Source organism: Somniosus microcephalus, chromosome 13 (assembly GCF_052327205.1).
Source record: "Somniosus microcephalus isolate GS21.2 chromosome 13, FLI_Smic_1.0, whole genome shotgun sequence".
Classification (NCBI taxonomy): Eukaryota; Metazoa; Chordata; class Chondrichthyes; order Squaliformes; family Somniosidae; genus Somniosus; species Somniosus microcephalus.
The window spans coordinates 166,262,708-166,281,293 of NC_140999.1; the positions used below are offsets into that span (position 1 = coordinate 166,262,708).

Below are 18,586 nucleotides of genomic sequence, written 5' to 3' on the forward strand. Positions count from 1 at the left end.
GCCTGTACTGCAGTGGAAGCTGTGACATCGCTCATCATGTGCACCATCACATCTGGGTCACCACGGTCTCTCTGGGAGTGCACCGTCATTTCCAGACTGGAAATCCTGAGCTCCATGCTCCGCGCAGAACTCCATGCAATGCTGGAGGCGCACTCCTCCACGCTCCTTGCCGTTGCTGAGAGGCTCTCTGGCAGCCTTGCCATTGTACCTATAATTTCCGTGTGCATGCCCATCACCCTTCTTCTGAAGGCCTTCCCATCGAGGTCCTCTGAGTTCTGTGCAGCAGAACCTGCCCTCCGGGGAGCTGGCCCCCGAGCTACCTTTTCCCCCTGGCCTTGCTGCAGCCCACTTGTGCCCGGTGCCTCACCCTGTGCAGATCCTGCTACTACACTAACCTCTAAAGAACGCATAGTGCCAGTATCTGAGCTGGTGTCTGCAAGTGACAGATGCAGTGACGTGTTGTCTTCTTCCTCCTCTTCTCCCCCCTCGCTCTCTGCGGTGCCCTCGAGGATAGGCTGCTCGGGTGCTTGCTGATTATCTGAAAGCAAAAGGCACAAGAGTCGGGTTATGGTGAGGGGAGGGGGGCAGGAAAGCAGAAATGCATGCATACAGCATGAGTAGCTTGAAAGTGAGAAAAGATTGTGGGCTGAGGGGGAAGTAGGATGTGAGAAGAAGGATAAGGAATGAACATACTGTTGTTGTCCCCAAGGGGGTCAACGTTACCGGTTACCATCGACCTGGCACCCAATCATCTGCAGCACTCTCGTCTCCAGCTGGTTCAGCTTTGCAATGTGGGCTTGGCACCCCGCCTGTCTGCTCACAGCGATTATGCGCCACCTTGACCCTGACCACCCGTGTGAGGTTGTTAAACATCTTTCTGCACTGGGTGTGTCCTAGGGACCACAGTGCTGCCTGTGACGTGGTGTGCTACCTCCCTCCGCATAGTGCGGCAGACTTGTGGCAAGGGCCTCCTGCCAGTTAGCGGGTACAGGACCGCCCGCATTCTCTCCACTGTGAAAACCAATGCCATCAGAGAACCTCCGGGATCTCTCCCTGGGGCGACAATCTACCATCAGGATTTATAAAGAACTCTTACTTCTCCTTGACCTTCTTATGGTTGTTGGGGCAGCAGCACACCCAACAAGCCTGACAATGAGGTGCTGCAGCATCAATGAACCTCCCCTTTAAGTAGTGAAAAAAGCCTGTGGCAAACATTACTTGCAGTTAGACTGCCCCCGATATTGGTCCAGTTTTTTAGTGTAACGCCAATGAGCTTGAGTTTTTAGGCTAGAATCATGACTACAATCATTTTAACGAGAAGTGCACAAACTTTGCGTGCATCCTAGACGATTTTCATGTGGCGCAGTTTAACATTTTTTAGTCTACATAGTGCCCATTTCTTGGCTCTAACGAATTTCTAGCCCATAGTATTCTAATTATTGCTAATAGGGAGGCACTGCTAAACAAATTCTGAACAGTGATTAAGCATATTAAGTATCTTTTAGGGAAATTGATGAAAATAGATCACAACAGCATAGCTAAGAATTTGCAGAAAAGTGCTTCTTTATTTTGCAATTGCGGGTACAGTGGTTATGTTACTGGACTAGTCATAAGAACATAAGAAATAGGAGCAGGAGTAGGCCATTCGGCCCTTTGAGCCTGCTCTGCCATTCAGTGAGATCATGGCTGATCTTCTGCCTCAACTCCATTCACCGGCCCTATTGCCATATCCCTTGATGCCCTTACTAGTCAGAAATCTTATCGACTTCTGTTTTGAATATACCCAATGACTGAGCCTCCACAGCCCTCTGGGGTAGATAATTCCAAAGATTCACCACCCTCAGAAGAAATTTCTTCTCATCTTAGTCCTGAATGGCCTACCCTTTATCCTGAGGCTGTGGCCCCCAGCCAAGGGAAACATTCTCCCAGCATCCACCCTATCAAGCCCTGTAATAATTTTGTATGCTTCAATGAGATCCCCTCTCATTCTTCTGAATTCAAGAGAATACAGGCCTAGTTTACTCAATCTCTTCTCATACGACAGTCCAGGAATCAATCTCATGAACCTTCGTTGCACTCCCTCTATGGCAAGTATATCCTTCCTTAGGTAAGGAGACCAAAATTGTACACAGTACTCCAGGTGTGGTCTCACCAAGGCCCTATATAATTGGAGTAAGACTTCTTTACTCCTGTACTCAAATCCTCTTGTAATGAAGGCCAGCATACCATTTGCCTTCCTAATGACTTGCTGCACCTGCACATTCACTTTCAGTGACTCATGTACAAGGAAACCCAGGTCCCTTTGAGCATCTGCATTCCCCAATCTTTCACCATTTAGGAAATACTCTGCCTTTCTGTTTTTTTTACCAAAGTGGCTAACTTCACATTTATCCACATTATATTCCATCTGCCATGTTCTCGCCCACTCACTGAGCCTGTTGAGATCCCCTTGAAGGCTCTTCACGTCCTCTTCACAACTAACACTGCCACCTAGCTTTGTATCATCAGCAAATTTGGAAATGTTACATTTAGTCCCCTCATCCAAATCACCAGAGGCCCGGATTAATGATCTGGAGACGTGAGTTCAAATCCCACCACAGGCAGCTGGGGAATTTAAATTCAATTAATTAAATAAATCTGGAATTAAAAACTAGTATCAGTAATGGTGACCATGAAACTACCGGATTTTCGTAAAAACCCATCTGGTTCACTAATGTCCTTTAGGAAAGGAAATCTGCCATCCTTACCCGGTCTGGCCTATATGTGACTCCAGACCCACAGCAATGTGGTTGACTCTTAACTGCCCTCTGCGGTTCAAGAAGGTGGCTCACCACCACCACCTTCTCGAGGGCAATTAGGGGTGGGCAATAAATGCCGACCTTGCCAGCAACGCCCACATTCCATGAACGAATTTTAAAAAAATTATGAATTCCTGGTCTTATCACTTGGTTCTCAAGTTAGAAGTGAAGAACAGAAACCTCAGTTTTGAAGAAGTTTATGCCAAATATAGACTATCTGTTCTTTCCTACATTACAATAGTGACTACACTTTAAAAGTACTTCATTGGCTGTAAAGCGCTTTGAGACGTCCTGAGGTCATGAAAGGCGCTACATAAATGCAGGTCTGTCTGTCTTTCTTTCCACAGATGTCTACTGACCTGCTGTGTGTTTATGGCTTTTTTTCCATTTTTGTCTTCGAGTACATGTTACTGTTTTCACTATATTTAACATGAAAACAAAACTTCTGCTCGTGTAATATGTGTTTCGCTCAAATCAAAATCTGGTTGTAGAAAATTTTACAGCAAGAGCCTGTTGGCATTCTTTTTAACTTCCACATGTGGCTTTGATTTTCCTTTTGGAGAGCGAGTAGTGAGAGCTTATAGTTGAAATGGAAATTTGACCATCCTGAGTTTCCATATAAATCAATTTCCTGCTCTAAATACATAAGATTGTGTTTATTTTGCAGTTTGTATTAGGTGGTAATAGTTAGACTTCCAAAAATAGAATGCTATAAAATAACTGAGTGACTGGAAGGAGTGTGCCTGGTAGAGAGATTTGCATTTGTTTTCTACTGCTGTCTAAATCAAAATGAAAATTTCAGAGTAGACTGTGCAGTCTCACAAGATGAAAGAAAATCGGAGGGGAAGTCATTGCTGGACCTGGCAATCACACCTCCCAAGATGCCAGGGGAAGAGTGGCATTGCTGAATGCCTGAGAAAAGGTAGTCAATTTGCCCTCTAGGCCCCTGAGGTACATAGTCCATAAGAAGTATGTTTATACTTTACACCTTGTGGCGGCCTTTTTCACCAGATAGCCTCAAAGTGCATTTGGCGACTATCTGACAGATTTATTAATGGTTCTGTTCTGCTCATTTACAATGAACAGGAAGCTGAGGCTGTGCTAATGACAGAACTGTAGTGCTGTATTACAGATAAAAGATGGCCAGGTTTGTAAGTAGAGATGTTTTAGTCGACTGAAGACCAGGTTCAGACTAGTATCAACCTAAGATGATGACGATAAGCAATGATGAAACGATGTAGCCAATAAATGGGAGAATTGACAGGCACCCTCTTAAACTACCTAAATCCACATTGAAAGCTCCCTAATGATGTTGCTAGAGAAATTAGGGATATCAGAAATTTTCCTGTATCCCATTGTTACTATTGCATTTCTGGTCAATCATGTAACATGGCTTTCTTCATGGTCGGGATTTATTGGTGACACCAAAGAAATGGGATAGGTATTTTGTTGCTACTTCACCATTCCATGGTACTCTAAAGATGATTCTGAACAGCTCCAAGATGTGATAACTTATTCTGCACCTAATACAAGACATCAACTCTTACAGATTGCTAGTAGCAGATCTGGAATACCATTCCCCCCCAATGACCGGGGCACCTTGGAGGAACAAATTAAGCCAATGCTTGACTGGGCATTTGGTGGTTTTCAACCAAAGGGTTATGAAGGAATTAAGCCCAAACAAAACACAGGTAATTAAGTTTTTTCAGTGAAGGTAAAGATGGGAATACCTGCTGAATTGCACTTATCCTGTTTGACTCTGAACTAGGTTAAAGACCACAGCACACAATTTGTCCCAAACAGTTGAAACAAAAAGAAAACGAAAATTTAAAAAGTAGCCATAATGTAAGTGCAATTGTGAAACCTAAGGTGAATGTTTAGCAGAAGGCAGTGAACAGCTCAAGCCATCCCAAGCTACTCAAGTTTGGGATTTCAGTTGGTGGAACCCATGTGGCTATCTAAACTCCTTGCAACAATAATGGCCTACATGAACAAAATAGCCTTTTGCTTCATAAATGTGCCGCCAATCTGTGACCAGCAACAGCAGCTCATTAAGGTCAATGCCCCCTTTCTAGACAGCAGCCCAAATGCTTTTTAAGGCAATCCTGTGCACTGATCCATATGTTTTACCTTGTATCAAAAATCTTCTGATTGATTGAAACTAATGATAAATGATCATATATATATAATATTTATTGGATAATCAACTGCAGATTATTTCTTAATAAACTTGCAGTAATAATGCAGTAAGTTTTCATCTGTGATCATCATCGAGGATATGGAGCACAATAACAGCAGTTGACCAAACTGACCAAATAATTAAGCCCTCCAGAATAACCCCCACCCCCACCCCCAATATTAAAACATTTACAAGTTAATGCTACCTGGTGTAGTGCAGGAGGGCAGATTGAACAATTAGACATGGAGGTTGGTTCATGGTCCTTCTGATTTTCTGAATGAATCTCTAAGAAATTGGGAGTTGTAATTGGGTGATGACTTCTGCACCCAATTATTCGATCTGCCAAGTGAAGCTCTGTAGCAAGGGTGCTAACTCGTAAAATGTATTCCTATACATCACAAATAGTAACCAATACCAGGGAGTGGTTCAAGGTATGAATGAGGATTCAGATGATAAACGTAAATTTTGATCCCCTCAGTTAGATATTTTGCTGTGTAATTTCTTTTAGATATTCATTATTGTCTGTATAATAGATCTCAGCTGAAAGTAGCAGCAAGTTTTACCTTTGGTTTGATTTTGTACAATGTATGTTTGCATGCAGTGTTGCACTTTTCACATCATTTCTTCTATCTGTTGGGCAGAAAATGACACTGCAGGTGAAAACCCTATAGAGGTCTATGTCCCTGAGTTCTATCCTCCCACAAAAAAGCAGAAAACGAGCTTTTATAAAAGCAAAGAAGGAACTGAAGAGGAACACCGGGGGAGAGGTAAGTGCTGTGTTACTGTAACAAAGATAGACCGCTCAATGCATTATTAGTATGGCAAACAGCTAACAGATTATTTTCATATTTTTTCTGCAGAAAAAATTTTGTTTCAAGTGATGTCAAATAATAAAAGCATTGAAGGTAACATTTCTCTTACTTTTATTAACTTTGACTGTTCTTAAATGCAACATCTTCCTGTTTGCTCAAATGGCGGTTTTAGTAGTACTGTGTACTGGTCGTTGACTATTTCACATTTACTTTTGTAAAGGGGGCATGTTACCCTTTTTAACATCTTGCAGTTGACTGTATTGTTAAATATAGCATAGACATATCCTGCATGTGTAAATTTAGCAATAAATCTCACAGAAGTAACTCAAGTAACACTATAAAACTGTTACTCTCAAGCCTGTTCTGTTGGGAGGTGATACTAATAGTTTTGCTTTTAAAATCATAGTTACTTATTATCTGAAATGCTTTATTAAAATTTTGGGGAACAAAATGGGGCAGATAATGCACTCTTGGCACAGAAGTGCCATGTCCGCAGAGCATCGGGTGCAGCACCTGCACTGGGGGCTACCCCATAACACAAGGTCATATAATTTAAATATTGAGGGTGCTCTCCCAGCACATAGCACATGGTGCAGTGGGCCAGTAGTGAGGCTGTGGGTATGTTATCAGTTGCCGCCAACTGTTGAAGGGCAGTTGGCTGCCAGTAAATCTGTGCCTGTTTTCTGAGCAAATGGCTTGGGGCAGAACTGCCTGATTCATAGATCAGATGTTGGAAGACATGCTGAAAGGGGTTGTTTAATGAAGGGTAGCCCTATTTGGAGGAGTGAGCCACCCAACAATAAATAGTACAATTTTTCAGGGGGTCTTCTTTGAAGTGTCCAATGAGATGGGTGCTGAGCATATAAAGTGCCGTTTAGATGATGCAGGAGAATTATGAGGTTTCCTGCTCATTACCATAAAACTTGGGAGCATGGACAGTGTATCCACTGCAAACTGTCATTAGCACTGTATGTTGTCATCAGCACTGCACATGGGCATAGAGTGGACCTCCGTGGCCGGTAATGCAGTTTCTGCTACTTGAAGCACCACAATTTCAGGAGCTTTCTATTGCATTATCAACCCTAATAATGGAAAGCAATATGACAATGTTTTCCTTAGCATGCATTATATTCCTCAGTGTCGCAGTGCATGGTACGGTGTGAACAAATGGGTGAATTTTTATTTCATTTTACAAACCAATGCAGATAAAGCTGCAGCTGAAATCTAAAGGCAGAAACCTGTTTTCCATTATGTGAAGGTTGATTCGTAAATACTCAGAATATCACCCACAAAGATACAAATTTTGTACCAAGAAACCTGTGTATAGCAACCATCATGACTTTGACTGCCTGTATACAGAGATACTCTCAAAGATGAATGCTCCAGGCTTTACACAATGCATTGTATCCTTGGATCTAATCTCGTTTAAAAAAAACTTAGAAACAGGAAAGTACAGGACTGGAAAAAACTCTGCAGTCCATGTGGCCGGTGCTAAAATCTAATACCTCAATGACTCGGGCCGAAATTTTCTGGGGTCCGTGCATGCACGATCGGAGGCGGGTCAGGTGGGAAATTTGCAATATCTTGAAGCGGGTCAGAAACCCGCCGCCACACACCTTTCCCTCGGACGTGTTTGCTGGCGTGGCAGTGACCCGAACAGCAGAGGCAGGCGAGCTAATTTAAATAATTATCAGGTAGTTGTCAGGCCCTTAAGAGTCTTTTTAAACCTACCTTTCAAATTTCCCTGGATGACCACGGGAATCACGCAGCTCGGGAACCACGTCTGTCAACCTAAGGTGGAAGTTGAGTGGCCATTGATCCAGCTGATTAGTGCACAGCGATGAAAGTACAATAAAAACTCCCACCTCACAGATGATCACTTTCCTCAGACAGAAGCTCTTGCTGACTGCATTCCCAGCACAGATTTAGCTTTCTAGAGGCTGCAAGTGATTCCAGCAAAGTCACCATCCAGTGTCACCTCATTGTTAGAACCTATCACATCATTGACAGATTGCTTCAGTTATCTCTACTTGACCTGCCATCTATTCCATCAGCATGGGTGCCATTTATACTGTCTCACCTTGGTCCTCAGAATTGGAGCATGCTGAGCCCCAACACCAGCAGCACCAGGCACACCAGCAGCACCAACAACAATACCACTAACCTTCTCCTCAACCACCTGATGCTGCACAGGACAGAGGGCATCAGCACAGGGCTGCACAGCGTTGGAGGCAGTACCCCTAACACAGGGTACACAGGCAAAGGATAAGCTTCCTCAACATGACTGAGCAGCAGTGCCAAAGGAGGCTCAGGCTATTGTGCCAGGTAGTTGCAAACATTTGCACACTACTGGAGCAAGACCTGCGGCCCAGAGGAGCGGGTGGACACGCTTTACCAATGGCTGTCAAAGTCACCAGTGCCCTCAACTTCTTCACCTCAGGCTCTTTCCAGGGATCTGCAGCAGACATTTGCGGCATCTCACAGTCAGTCACCCACAGATGCATCACACAGGTCACCGATGCCCTATTTGACAACTATTCCAATTTTGCCACTGATGAAGCCAGTGTTACTGAGCGGGTGCTCAGTTTTGCCACTTTGGCTGGCTTCCCACGGGTGCAGGGCATCATCGACTGCACACATGTGGCCATCAGGGCATCCCATCTTAAACCAGGATTCTTTGTCAACTGCAAGGGCTTCCACTCCCTCAATGTGCAGCTCGCCTGCAACCATAGGAAGATCATCAGGATGTGTGTGCCAAATTCTCTGGCAGCTGCTATGAGTCTTTTGTCCTGCGCCAGTCCACCCTCTCTCAGCTCTTCGCTCCTCCAAACAGAATTTCTGGCTGGCTGCTTGGAGGCAAGGGCTATCCACTGAAGACGTGGCTCATGACACACTTGAGGAGGCCAAGTACTGAGGCCCAGGAGAAATATAATGAAAGCCACATTTCCACCAGTTGTGTCATAGCACAGACAATAGGCATGCTGAAAATGCACTTCAGATACTTTGACAGATCTGGAGGAGCCCTTTAGTACGCTCCAGCCAGGGTCTCCAGAATCGTCGTGGTCTGCTGTGCCCTGTACAACATAGTGCAGCAGCGAGGATTAGCGTCCATGAGGAGCAAGGCACTGAGCGCACAGCTTCTTCAGAGGAGGAGCAGGAGGAACCTGTGGTCCAGATCCCACCAGCACCCGAGCACATGTGCCCGGGAGGCCAGGGATGGGCTCATCATGGCCGGATTTACTTAACTTTACGCAGTACACCTATATGGCTGCCACATGCTGCGCCAGGTTGGCACCACCCCACAGCAACACCATAAAGCATCCCTACAATGAACAAGCAGTTCCTTTCACACTTGCCACCATTGCTGGAGGTAACGTTGTGTGTCACCATTTGCTCCAACTCACTAAGCCACTTCCAAAGGTGCACACAAAATTGTCCAAGACCAGAAAGTGGTGAAAATAAAGATTTTTATGTCTGACTTTTTTATTTGTTTTTTTATGGGATGTGGGCATCACTGGCAAGGTCAGCATTTATTGCCTATCCCTAATTGCCCTTGAGAAGGTGGTGGTGAGCCGCCTTGAACCGCTGCAGTCCGTGTGGTGAAGGTATTCCCACAGTGCTGTTAGATAGGGAGTTCCAGGATTTTGACCCAGCGACGATGAAGGATTGGCGATATACTTCTAAGTCTGGATGGTGTGTGACTTGGAGGGGAACTTGGAAGTGGTGGTCTTCCTATGCACCTGCTGTCCTTGTCCTTCTAGGTGGAAGAGGTCGTGGGTTTGGAAGGTGCTGCCAAAGAAGCCTTGGCGAGTTGCTGCAGTGCATCTTGTACATGGTACACACTGCAGCCACGGTACGCCAGTGGTGGAGGGAGTGAATGTTTGAGGTGGTAGATGGGGTGCCAATCAAGCAGGCTGCTTTGTCCTGGATGGTGTCGAGCTTCTTGAGTGTTGTTGGAGCTGCACTCATCCAGGCAAGTGAGAGTTTTCCATCACACTCCTTACTTGTACCTTGTAGATGGTAGAAAGGCTTTGGGGAGTCAGGAGGTGAGACACTTGCCGCAGAATACCTAGCCTCTGACCTGCTCTTGTTGCCACAGTATTTATGTGGCTGGTCCAGTTAAGTTTCTGGTCAATGGTGACCCCCAAGATGTTGATGGTGGGGGATTCGGCGATGGTAATACAGTTGAATGTCAATGGGAGGTGGTTAGACTCTCGCTTGTTGGAGATAGTCATTGCCTGGCACTTGTGTGGCACGAATGTTACCTGCCACTTAGCCCAAGCCTGAACGTCGTCCATGTAATGTTGCATGCGGGCATGGACTGCTTCATTATCTGAGGATTTGTGAATGGCGCTGAACACTGTGCAGTCATCAGCGAACATCCCCATTTCTGACCTTGTGTTGGAGGGAAAGTCATCGATGAAGCAGCAGAAGATGGTTGGGCCTAGGACACTGCCCTGAGGAATCCTGCAGCGATGTCCTGTGGCTGTGATAATTGAACTTCAACCACCACATCCATCTTCCTTTGTGCTAGGTATGACTCCAGCCAGTGGAGCATTTTCCCCCTATTCCCATTGACTTCAGTTTTACTAGGGCTCCTTGATGCCACACTCGGTCAAATGCTGCCTTGATGTCGAGGGCAGTCACTCTCACCTCACCTCTGGAATTCAGCTCCTTTGTCCATGTTATAATGAGATCGGGAGCCGAGTGGTCTTGGCGGAACCCAAACTGGGCATCAGTGAGCCGCTTGATAGCACTGTCGGTGACACCTTCCATCACTTTGCTGATGATTGAGAGTAGACTGATGGGGCGGTAATTGGCCGGGTTGGATTTGTCCTGCTTTTTGTGGATTGGACATTGTAGGGGGTTTCTCTTGCTTGCTCTGGTCTCCTGCCAGGCTTCTTGCAATAATTACCCGTGAGTGGTTCGACCCACTCGCCCCTACGGTTCTCGACCTTGGACTTAGATGCAGGGAGCTGTAGTGCAGAAAAACTCAATAGACCAGGTCGAATAGCACGAAATGGATGCCTTTATTGAACAGTTTGCAGCATTATAAAATACATGTCATATGCACAGATTAAAGCAACTACAAGCATGCACACATCTATAAACTTAACTCTATGGAAATGGGGAACACACGGCACATCGTAAAAGGGGTAACACATTACAACTACCCTTAACCCCCTCCCCTAGACCGAACTAAGTTTCGATTTGAGGAACTCGGGATCATGCTCACCACTGTAAGAATTGCGAAAAGGGGTTTGCAGCCCTTCGACACAGCTTTCCGTCGTCACGTGGGTTTGGAAAGTTCTGGCGCAGCTTGTTTTCCTCTTGGTTCTCCTGCGATGTAGGCAGCCGGTACAGCCTTGGTGAGCACTCGCCACGGATGAATCCGTTACCGACGTGACTTTAAGAACTGGATGCACATGGGTGAGTCCATTACCAATGTGATGTTGAGACACTGGAGTGCCGGGCCCTGAGTGCCTTCTTCTCCGGCCTGGGTCGTCGATCTCCCGATGGTCTTCCCCGGGGCGGGGCGCTGGTCCCAAAAAGCTTTCTTTATACAGTCATGATTGTCCTTCTGATTTGAAGCAGAGCTGGAGTACAGGGTGTCTTCTTCTTCGGCCTGGGTCGTCGATGATCTCCCGACAAAAGTACCCGGGCCACCCTCGTCGTCTTCCCGTCGTGGCCGGGCCTTGCCTGCCCGAACACCGAACACGTTTCGCAACCAAAGTGCTGTCTAACCGAAGAGTCTGTCCCGAAGCGTTTCTGAAGCGTTCAAGAAGTGAAGCTACTCCGAAGCGTACTGATGGACTTTTTTAATCCACAGTTATACCCTTTTGGAACATTCTTATCTCCCGCCAAATCATAGTCCTGTCTTTGTAATAATTTTGGCGGGCAGAACTCTCTGCAGGGGTGTTTTGTCTTCATAACGGGAGTCGGTGATAGCTTAACTGGCCTTCCTGGGCTGATAATGTCTTTGCTTTGTCACCGTAACTCGGCTTGTATATTGATCGGTCTGGAGATTGCCCTTGATGGCTGTTAAACGGCTTCTCTTTGTACAGTAAATGGGTTAAAGTGTTCATTCAATTGTCCGCCCATTTCTTGATGGGTCTCATCCTGCTACCCAAATCTGTCCTGTACTTATAATCTAATCCATATGTATACTCAGTTCCATGAGTTTCGGTTTCCCGAAACTGGTTTTCGCGGGCTTTAATGTCCTTAATCCACAAGCCTGTCTGGCTTGCAGTAACAGAAATTCAAATGGTCCCAGAAGCTGGTCACGAGGTCTGGCGGCCATTTTGTGTGCCCTTTTATCAAAGGTTTCTCTGTACAAGCTTCTTTTGGTCAATAAAGCTGTTTTATTAACCCTAATTTCCTGCGTGATTATTTATGAAAATTTCGCGAATCTTACAACATACCAGGGCAGTTTTCCACATTGTCGGATAGATGCCAGTGTTGTAGCTCTACTGGAACAGCTTGGCTAGAGGCGCAGCTAGTTCTGGAGCACAAGTCTTCAGCACGATAGCCGGGATGTTGTCGGGGTCCATAGCCTTTGCTGTATCCAGTGCGCTCAGCCGTTTCTTGATATCACGTGGAGTGAATCGAATTGGCTGAAGACTGGCTTCTGTGATGGTGGGGACCTCGGGAGTAGGCCGATACGGATCATCCACTCGGCACTTCTGGCTGAAGATGGTTGCAAACGCTTCAGCCTTATCTTTTGCATTCACGTGCTGGGCGCCACCATCCTTGAGGATGTGGATATTCATGGAGCCTCCTCCTCTCATTAGTTGTTTAATGGTCCACCACCATTCACGACTGGATGTGGCAGGACTGCAGAGCTTTGATCTGATCCGTTGATTGTGGGATCCGCTTTTTAGCATGCATGTAGTCCTGTAATGTAGCTTCCCCAGGTTGGCACCTCATTTTTAGGTACGCCTGGTGCTGCTCCTAGCATGCTCTTCCACACTCCTTATTGAACCAGGGTTGGTCCCCTGGCTTGAAGGTAATGGTAGAGTGAGGCATATGCCAGGCCATGAGGTTACAGATTGTGGTGGAATACAGTTCTGCTGCTGCTGATGGCCCACAGCGCCTCATGGATGCCCAGTTTTGAGCTGCTAGATCTGTTCTGAATCTATCCCATTTAGCACGGTGGTAATGCCACACAACATGATGGAGGGTGTCCTCGGTGTGAAGACGGGATTTCACCTCCTCAGTGACTGTGCGGTGGTCAATGCTACCAATACTGTCATGGACAGATGCATCTGTGACAGGTAGGTTGGTGAGGACGAGGTCAAGTCGTTTTTTCCCTCGTGTTGGTTCTCTCTCCACCTGTTGCAGGCCCAGACTGGCAGTTATGTCCATCAGGACTCGGCCAGCTCGGTCAGTAGTGGTGCTACTGAGCCACTCTTGGTGATTGACATTGAAGCCCCCTACCCAGAGTACATCACACTAGCGGAAACGTTACAGAAACAGGGAATAAAACACACAAGTGGCTACCCTTGTGAATCTATTTGTATGTCATCTTCCTCTTACACGTGCTTCTTACGAGTACCCCTGTGGCCTCAGCAGAGGTAGAGTCTGCCTGCTTACTTCCCTGCTGCGACTGCTTAGACACTCTTGGTGGACGTCCTCTGGGTTTTGGAGCCTCTGATGGCCCCACTAAAGTCTGCTCCTCCTGCGCCTGTGCAGGGGCAGACTCAGCCATCGCTGTCTGATGAGGTATCTGGGGCTCTGACTGAGGGGGTGGCAATGGAGTAGATGTGTGAGAGGAGCCCCCGCTTCCATGTCCCCTCTCACCCTCTGATGGGCCACCCGCACTTCCCTGCTAGCAAGGAGCTGGAGAGCACTTTGCTGCACATCAGTGGGGCCATGAGGACCCACGTCTACGTTGACATCCCTCCTAGAGAGGAGTGCTATGAGCCTCTATCCTCCATATGTAGCCATCTATTCTCCATAGAGATCATTTTCTCCTGTGAGTGGCGCATTAGCTGCTCCATGCCAGTGGCCATCTTATCCACGGAAGAGCCTACGGTCGCCATCGCCTGCGACACGGTGGTGCTCGTGTTGGAGATAGGCTCCTCCACTCACTCAACATTTGTAGACATTGCACTCGCAAAACCTGTGAAAGCCTCCTGCACCTCCAGGAATGCCCTCTTTCTGGATCACCACCCCCACCCCCCGAGGCTCAGCGTCTGCATGCAGCTGAGTAGAGCTGAGAATGTTCTACGCCCTGTGGCGAGGAGTCTCCACTACTGTCCCTGTCTCCACCATCTGCTCTTGCTCACTTGTCAGTTGTGAGACACCAGGTGGCGTGGCAACACTACTCTAGCTCGTGTGCGACCCACCAAGGTGTGCGTATCTGTGCTGGTGCTGGGTGCGCTTATGTCTGGTGATGGTGCGCCCTCAGAGGCTGGAGGCTCCTCTGAGGAGTCGTCTTCCTCTTTCTCCTGGACAGTGAAGGGGGCTCTTGATGGACCTGTGGGAGAGTAAAGAGATGTGTTAGATATGTCTTATGTAGAATTGGTGCAGATACCATTATGCACATGATGACCATTCATTGGCTGCTGACATCAGTTCCCATATGAGTGACTGATGTATGCCATGTAGCTGTATGATATATAATTCCGTCACCAGGTTGCTGAGATGTCTCCGTCTCCCACCTCTAGCTGGTCGGCTACTCCCGAAACCTCTAAGGCAGCCTCCTCTGCTGTTGTTAGGGATGCCAATGATGGCGTTCCATCTCTGGTTCTCTCCCTCTTATTGTGGGCTCTCTTTTCATGCAAGGAGGGAAAGAAGAGAAGGTTGAGTGAGAGTGATGGAATACGTGTAAGGAATGGATGGGTTAGATCTTTAGAGGGAGACTATGGTGGAGTGGGGTGACAAAGCCAAGTGGCCTCCTTGTGTGTTGTTAGTTGATATGATTTAATTAGGATGAGGGTGAGTGTGAGGGGTGGCAAGTCAGATAGGGATGTGAGTATGTAGATAGAGAAGGATGGGTGGATGTGCAAGGTATGTTGGTGTGAGTAAGGATGTGCAACAGCAGGGTTGGGAAGGCAGAGTGATGGGGATGTGATGAGAGGCACAGCTGGATGAAATTGAGTGTGGCTTTGTACTCACTTTTCCTGATCTAATGAGATCATTGAAATATTTCCAGAACTGAACCCAGGTCCTCCTCACAACATCTCTGCTGTTTACCTGCTCTGCTATTTGGAGCCAGACTCTCTTGGTCTCCTGGGAAGGTCTCTTCTGCCCACTATAAGGGAAGAGGGCCTCCCTGCGTCCTCTGACTCCCTTCACAAGCATATGGAGGGAGTCATCGGAGAACCTGGGTGTAGCCCTCTGTCTCTGCAGTCATCTCTGGAAATGTTTGCAGCAATCCAGTTGTGCAACGTGCTGCCTGCACACTCCTCGATGAACCTTCAAATGCAATGTGGCCGTGGCTCCTTTAAATATCCCAGCTGAAAACGAGTCATCGATGACATCATCAGACCTGCACCATTTAATTGGGCCGGGTAACGTGCAGGGTGGGCTTAATAGGCCTCATTAACGCAAAGTCAATTTTAGAAGCGGGATGTAATCAACAACGGGGTCCCGACCCGCCCAGGTAAACAAAATTCTGCCTCAAATAACTGCTCATTTCTCCTTTTAAGTGTTTACACACTATGTGCCTCCACTGCCACCATGAGCACTCTGTTTCATATGTTCACCATCCCCTGCATAAAATGATTAAATCTAAAGGTGGAGAAATTCAGTTGTTAGCACCAGCTGTTAGCGCCTTAAGAGGGCGATAAGTGGGGTGTGAAGCGGCTAGTGCCCGGGCACGGCGAGACCTGCGCCTCTCGCGAAATTGAGCAGACATTTAGCGGCGGCGCAAAACTGCAACGCCCGCTCAGCTGCGCGCGCAGATCCTTGCGTCATTTCATGGTGCAACGCTCTTGGTGCGCCCCGAACCGTAACTTCAGTGGCGCCCCCCTTTCCGCCTGGCGCTCCCAGCGACTAGTTGACTGGAACGGCTCCCAGTCGCTGTGGGGTTGGGGGGGGTGCTATTTAAAGGGGGCTCTTCCTGGCTTCTTAGTGGTAGCCATTTTGGACCACTCCTGTGTGAGAGAGAGAGAGATTTGCAGAGAGACAAAGGGAGAGAGCTTTCTGCATTGAGTCAGCGCTCGCACAGGTACTTCTGGGTTCAGCCCAGAACTTTGCAGTTGGATTGATTTTTCAGTGCCATAGCCTTGAGTGGCCACATATTATGGGGGCTGCAGTGGGTGGAAACGTTGGGTTTCTCCATTGCATTGAGAGGGCTCAGAGCCGCCGAGAGAGAGTGCCAATCATGGCCAGACGGAGGAGGGCCAACAGGTGTCGGCACAGGAGGCCTTACCCTCCCAGGGTATACCGCCAGCAGTTCTCCTACCTCAACATGTCTGAGGAGCAGTGTATTCGGAGGCTTCGATTCAGCAGGGAGGTGGTCACTGAGCTCTGCCACCTGCTTCAGACAGATCTGCAGCCTCAGCTGAGGAGCAGGACGTCTCTGTCGGTGGCAGTGAAGGTGACAGTGGCTCTCAACTTCTATGCCACCGGCTCCTTCCAATCCGCTACTGGGGACATTGCCAATGTCTCCCAGTTTGCGGTGCATTGCTGCATCCGCCAAGTCACGAATGCCCTCTTCAAAAGGAGACGTCAGTACATTTCCTTCCCCATGACCCTGGACAAGCAGCAAGAGCGCGCAATGGGATTTGCAAGAATAGCCGGCTTCCCCATGGTCCAGGGCACCATTGACTGCACGCATGTGGCTTTGCGGGCGCCTCAAGAGAATGCCGAGGATTACCGCAACCGGAAGGGGTTCCATTCGTTGAACGTGCAGTTGGTGTGTGACCACAGACAGCTGATACTAGCTGTCAATGCCCGCTTTCCAGGCAGCAGCCACGACGCCTTCATCCTGCGCCAGACTTCTGTGGCAGACCTTTTCGAAGCCCCGGCTCACCCAGGAGGCTGGCTTCTCGGGGACAAGGGCTATCCTTTGTGCACCTGGCTGATGACCCCGCTCCGTGCGCCCAGCACCCCTGCTGAAGAACGATACAATGACAGCCATCAAGCGACCAGGAACATCATTGAGCACACAATCGGCATGCTAAAGCAACGGTTCTGCTGTCTGGACCATTATTCTGGGGGAGCCCTTCAGTACTCGCCTGAGCGAGTCTCCCATTTCGTTGTAGTGTGCTGCATGCTGCATAACCTGGCTACCCTCAGGACTCAGCCACTGCCAGCAGACATTGGAGCACCACCAGAGGAGGAGGAGGAGGAGCACCAAGACGGGAGGGAGGCACAAAGTGCAAGGGCCGTCCGTCAGCGGCTTATTGCAAGTTGGTTCTAGGCCCCCTCTGAGGGAATGGCTTGTGTCATTGAAAGAACATGAATGGAACAGTTCCGCAAACCCTGATCCGGTCAAGGCAACAAATAGTTCAAAGAGCAAACATGCACAATCTGAATAAAGACAATTATTTATTTAACAAACTGTGTGCCCTTCCCGCATGACAAAGAAATACAGAGAAACCCCCCAAAAAAAGTCAGACACATAACTGTCTCTCACAACCTGGAGACAATGAACAAAAGAGTTAACCAAAAATAACCATGATCCTCGGCCTTCACTAAAAAAATTAACAGCATTTTGCCACACCTCCTACTTTTTGGCCTGCGAGGGTGATCTGCTTCGCTTGCGAGATTGGCCCCTTCCCACCCTGCAGCTCCTCCGCAATGGGACCCCAGTGGCTGCAGCAAGGCTGGGAGAAGGCTGCTGAGTGTCTGAAACTGAGACTGCAGATGCCCTTGAAGTACGGCCTGGACCAGCTCTGGGCCTGGAGGGCCCGGCTGCTGACTGCTCCAACTCTGCATGGGCGGCAGCAGTCTGTCCTTCGGGTGGTGGCAGCTGCAGTGGAGGAGTGACAGTGTTGGCAGCAGGAATGCTGCCATTCTGACAGAGGACAGGTACTCCCTGGTCGGACGACACACTGGCACTCCCACGGGGCAGCACTGCAGCATGCGGAGCAATCTGCTGAAGCACAGACTGCTGGCCTTCTGCGGTGCAGCAAGGGTCCTGGCGATTCGTGCCCGATGCAGCAAGGGTGGCAGCAGTCAGTGCTTGTGTGGCCTCAACCTGTGTCTGCACCAGACCAGCCACTGACTGCATTGCACCACTAAGCACTTGCGTGGAAGCTGCCTGTGCTGCACCGAATTCCTGCAGACTCCTTGCCAGTGCTGCACCGAAGTCCTGCAGACTCCTTGCCTGTGCTGCCCCGAAGTCCTGGACACTCCTTGCCAGTGACTCTATGGAGTCAGGCATCCTTGCCACTGCAGCCATGAGCTCAGTGTGCCTCTGCTCTGCTTGGGCGCCCATTTCAGCGAGGAGCCGCACCTCTTCTGCGCTCACTGTAGCAGGACTGGAGGCCAGACTCTCCCTCCGGGGAGAAGGCTGCCAAGCTTCCCTACCCTCTTGCTTTGCTGCAGCCTGCTGGGCCCCGGAGCTTCACCCTCCTCAGACCCTTCCCCCCTGCTCCCCTCCAGGGAAGATGTGTCCCCATTATGGGCATGGGCTGCCTCGGCTGAGGGTGGCACTGATGGTCCGGCTTCCTCTTCCTCCTCGCCTTCAGAATCACTCACAGTGGCAGCTTGAGGGCCCGCCTCCTCACCTGGCGAATCAGCATCTGAAAGCAGGGAGGTACAAGAGTTGCTTTAGCGTGAGGACAGGACGGCAGCGAGGGAGGCATGAGTGCTGCGATGCACTGTATTGGTTCGATAGTGGC

At 48.5% G+C, this 18,586-nt stretch overlaps 1 protein-coding gene across 1 annotated transcript in view; it reads left to right on the forward strand.

Moving 5' to 3' along the window:
* LOC147108756 (DNA (cytosine-5)-methyltransferase 3A-like) overlaps nt 1-18,586 on the forward strand; it is a 289,893-nt gene that overhangs the window by 155,442 nt on the left and 115,865 nt on the right. The window contains exons 9-11 of the mRNA XM_086005535.1: nt 4,348-4,489; nt 5,619-5,744; nt 5,838-5,882. Of these exons, the coding sequence (XP_085861661.1) occupies nt 4,348-4,489; nt 5,619-5,744; nt 5,838-5,882 (313 nt within the window). The remainder of the gene's footprint in view (nt 1-4,347; nt 4,490-5,618; nt 5,745-5,837; nt 5,883-18,586) is intronic.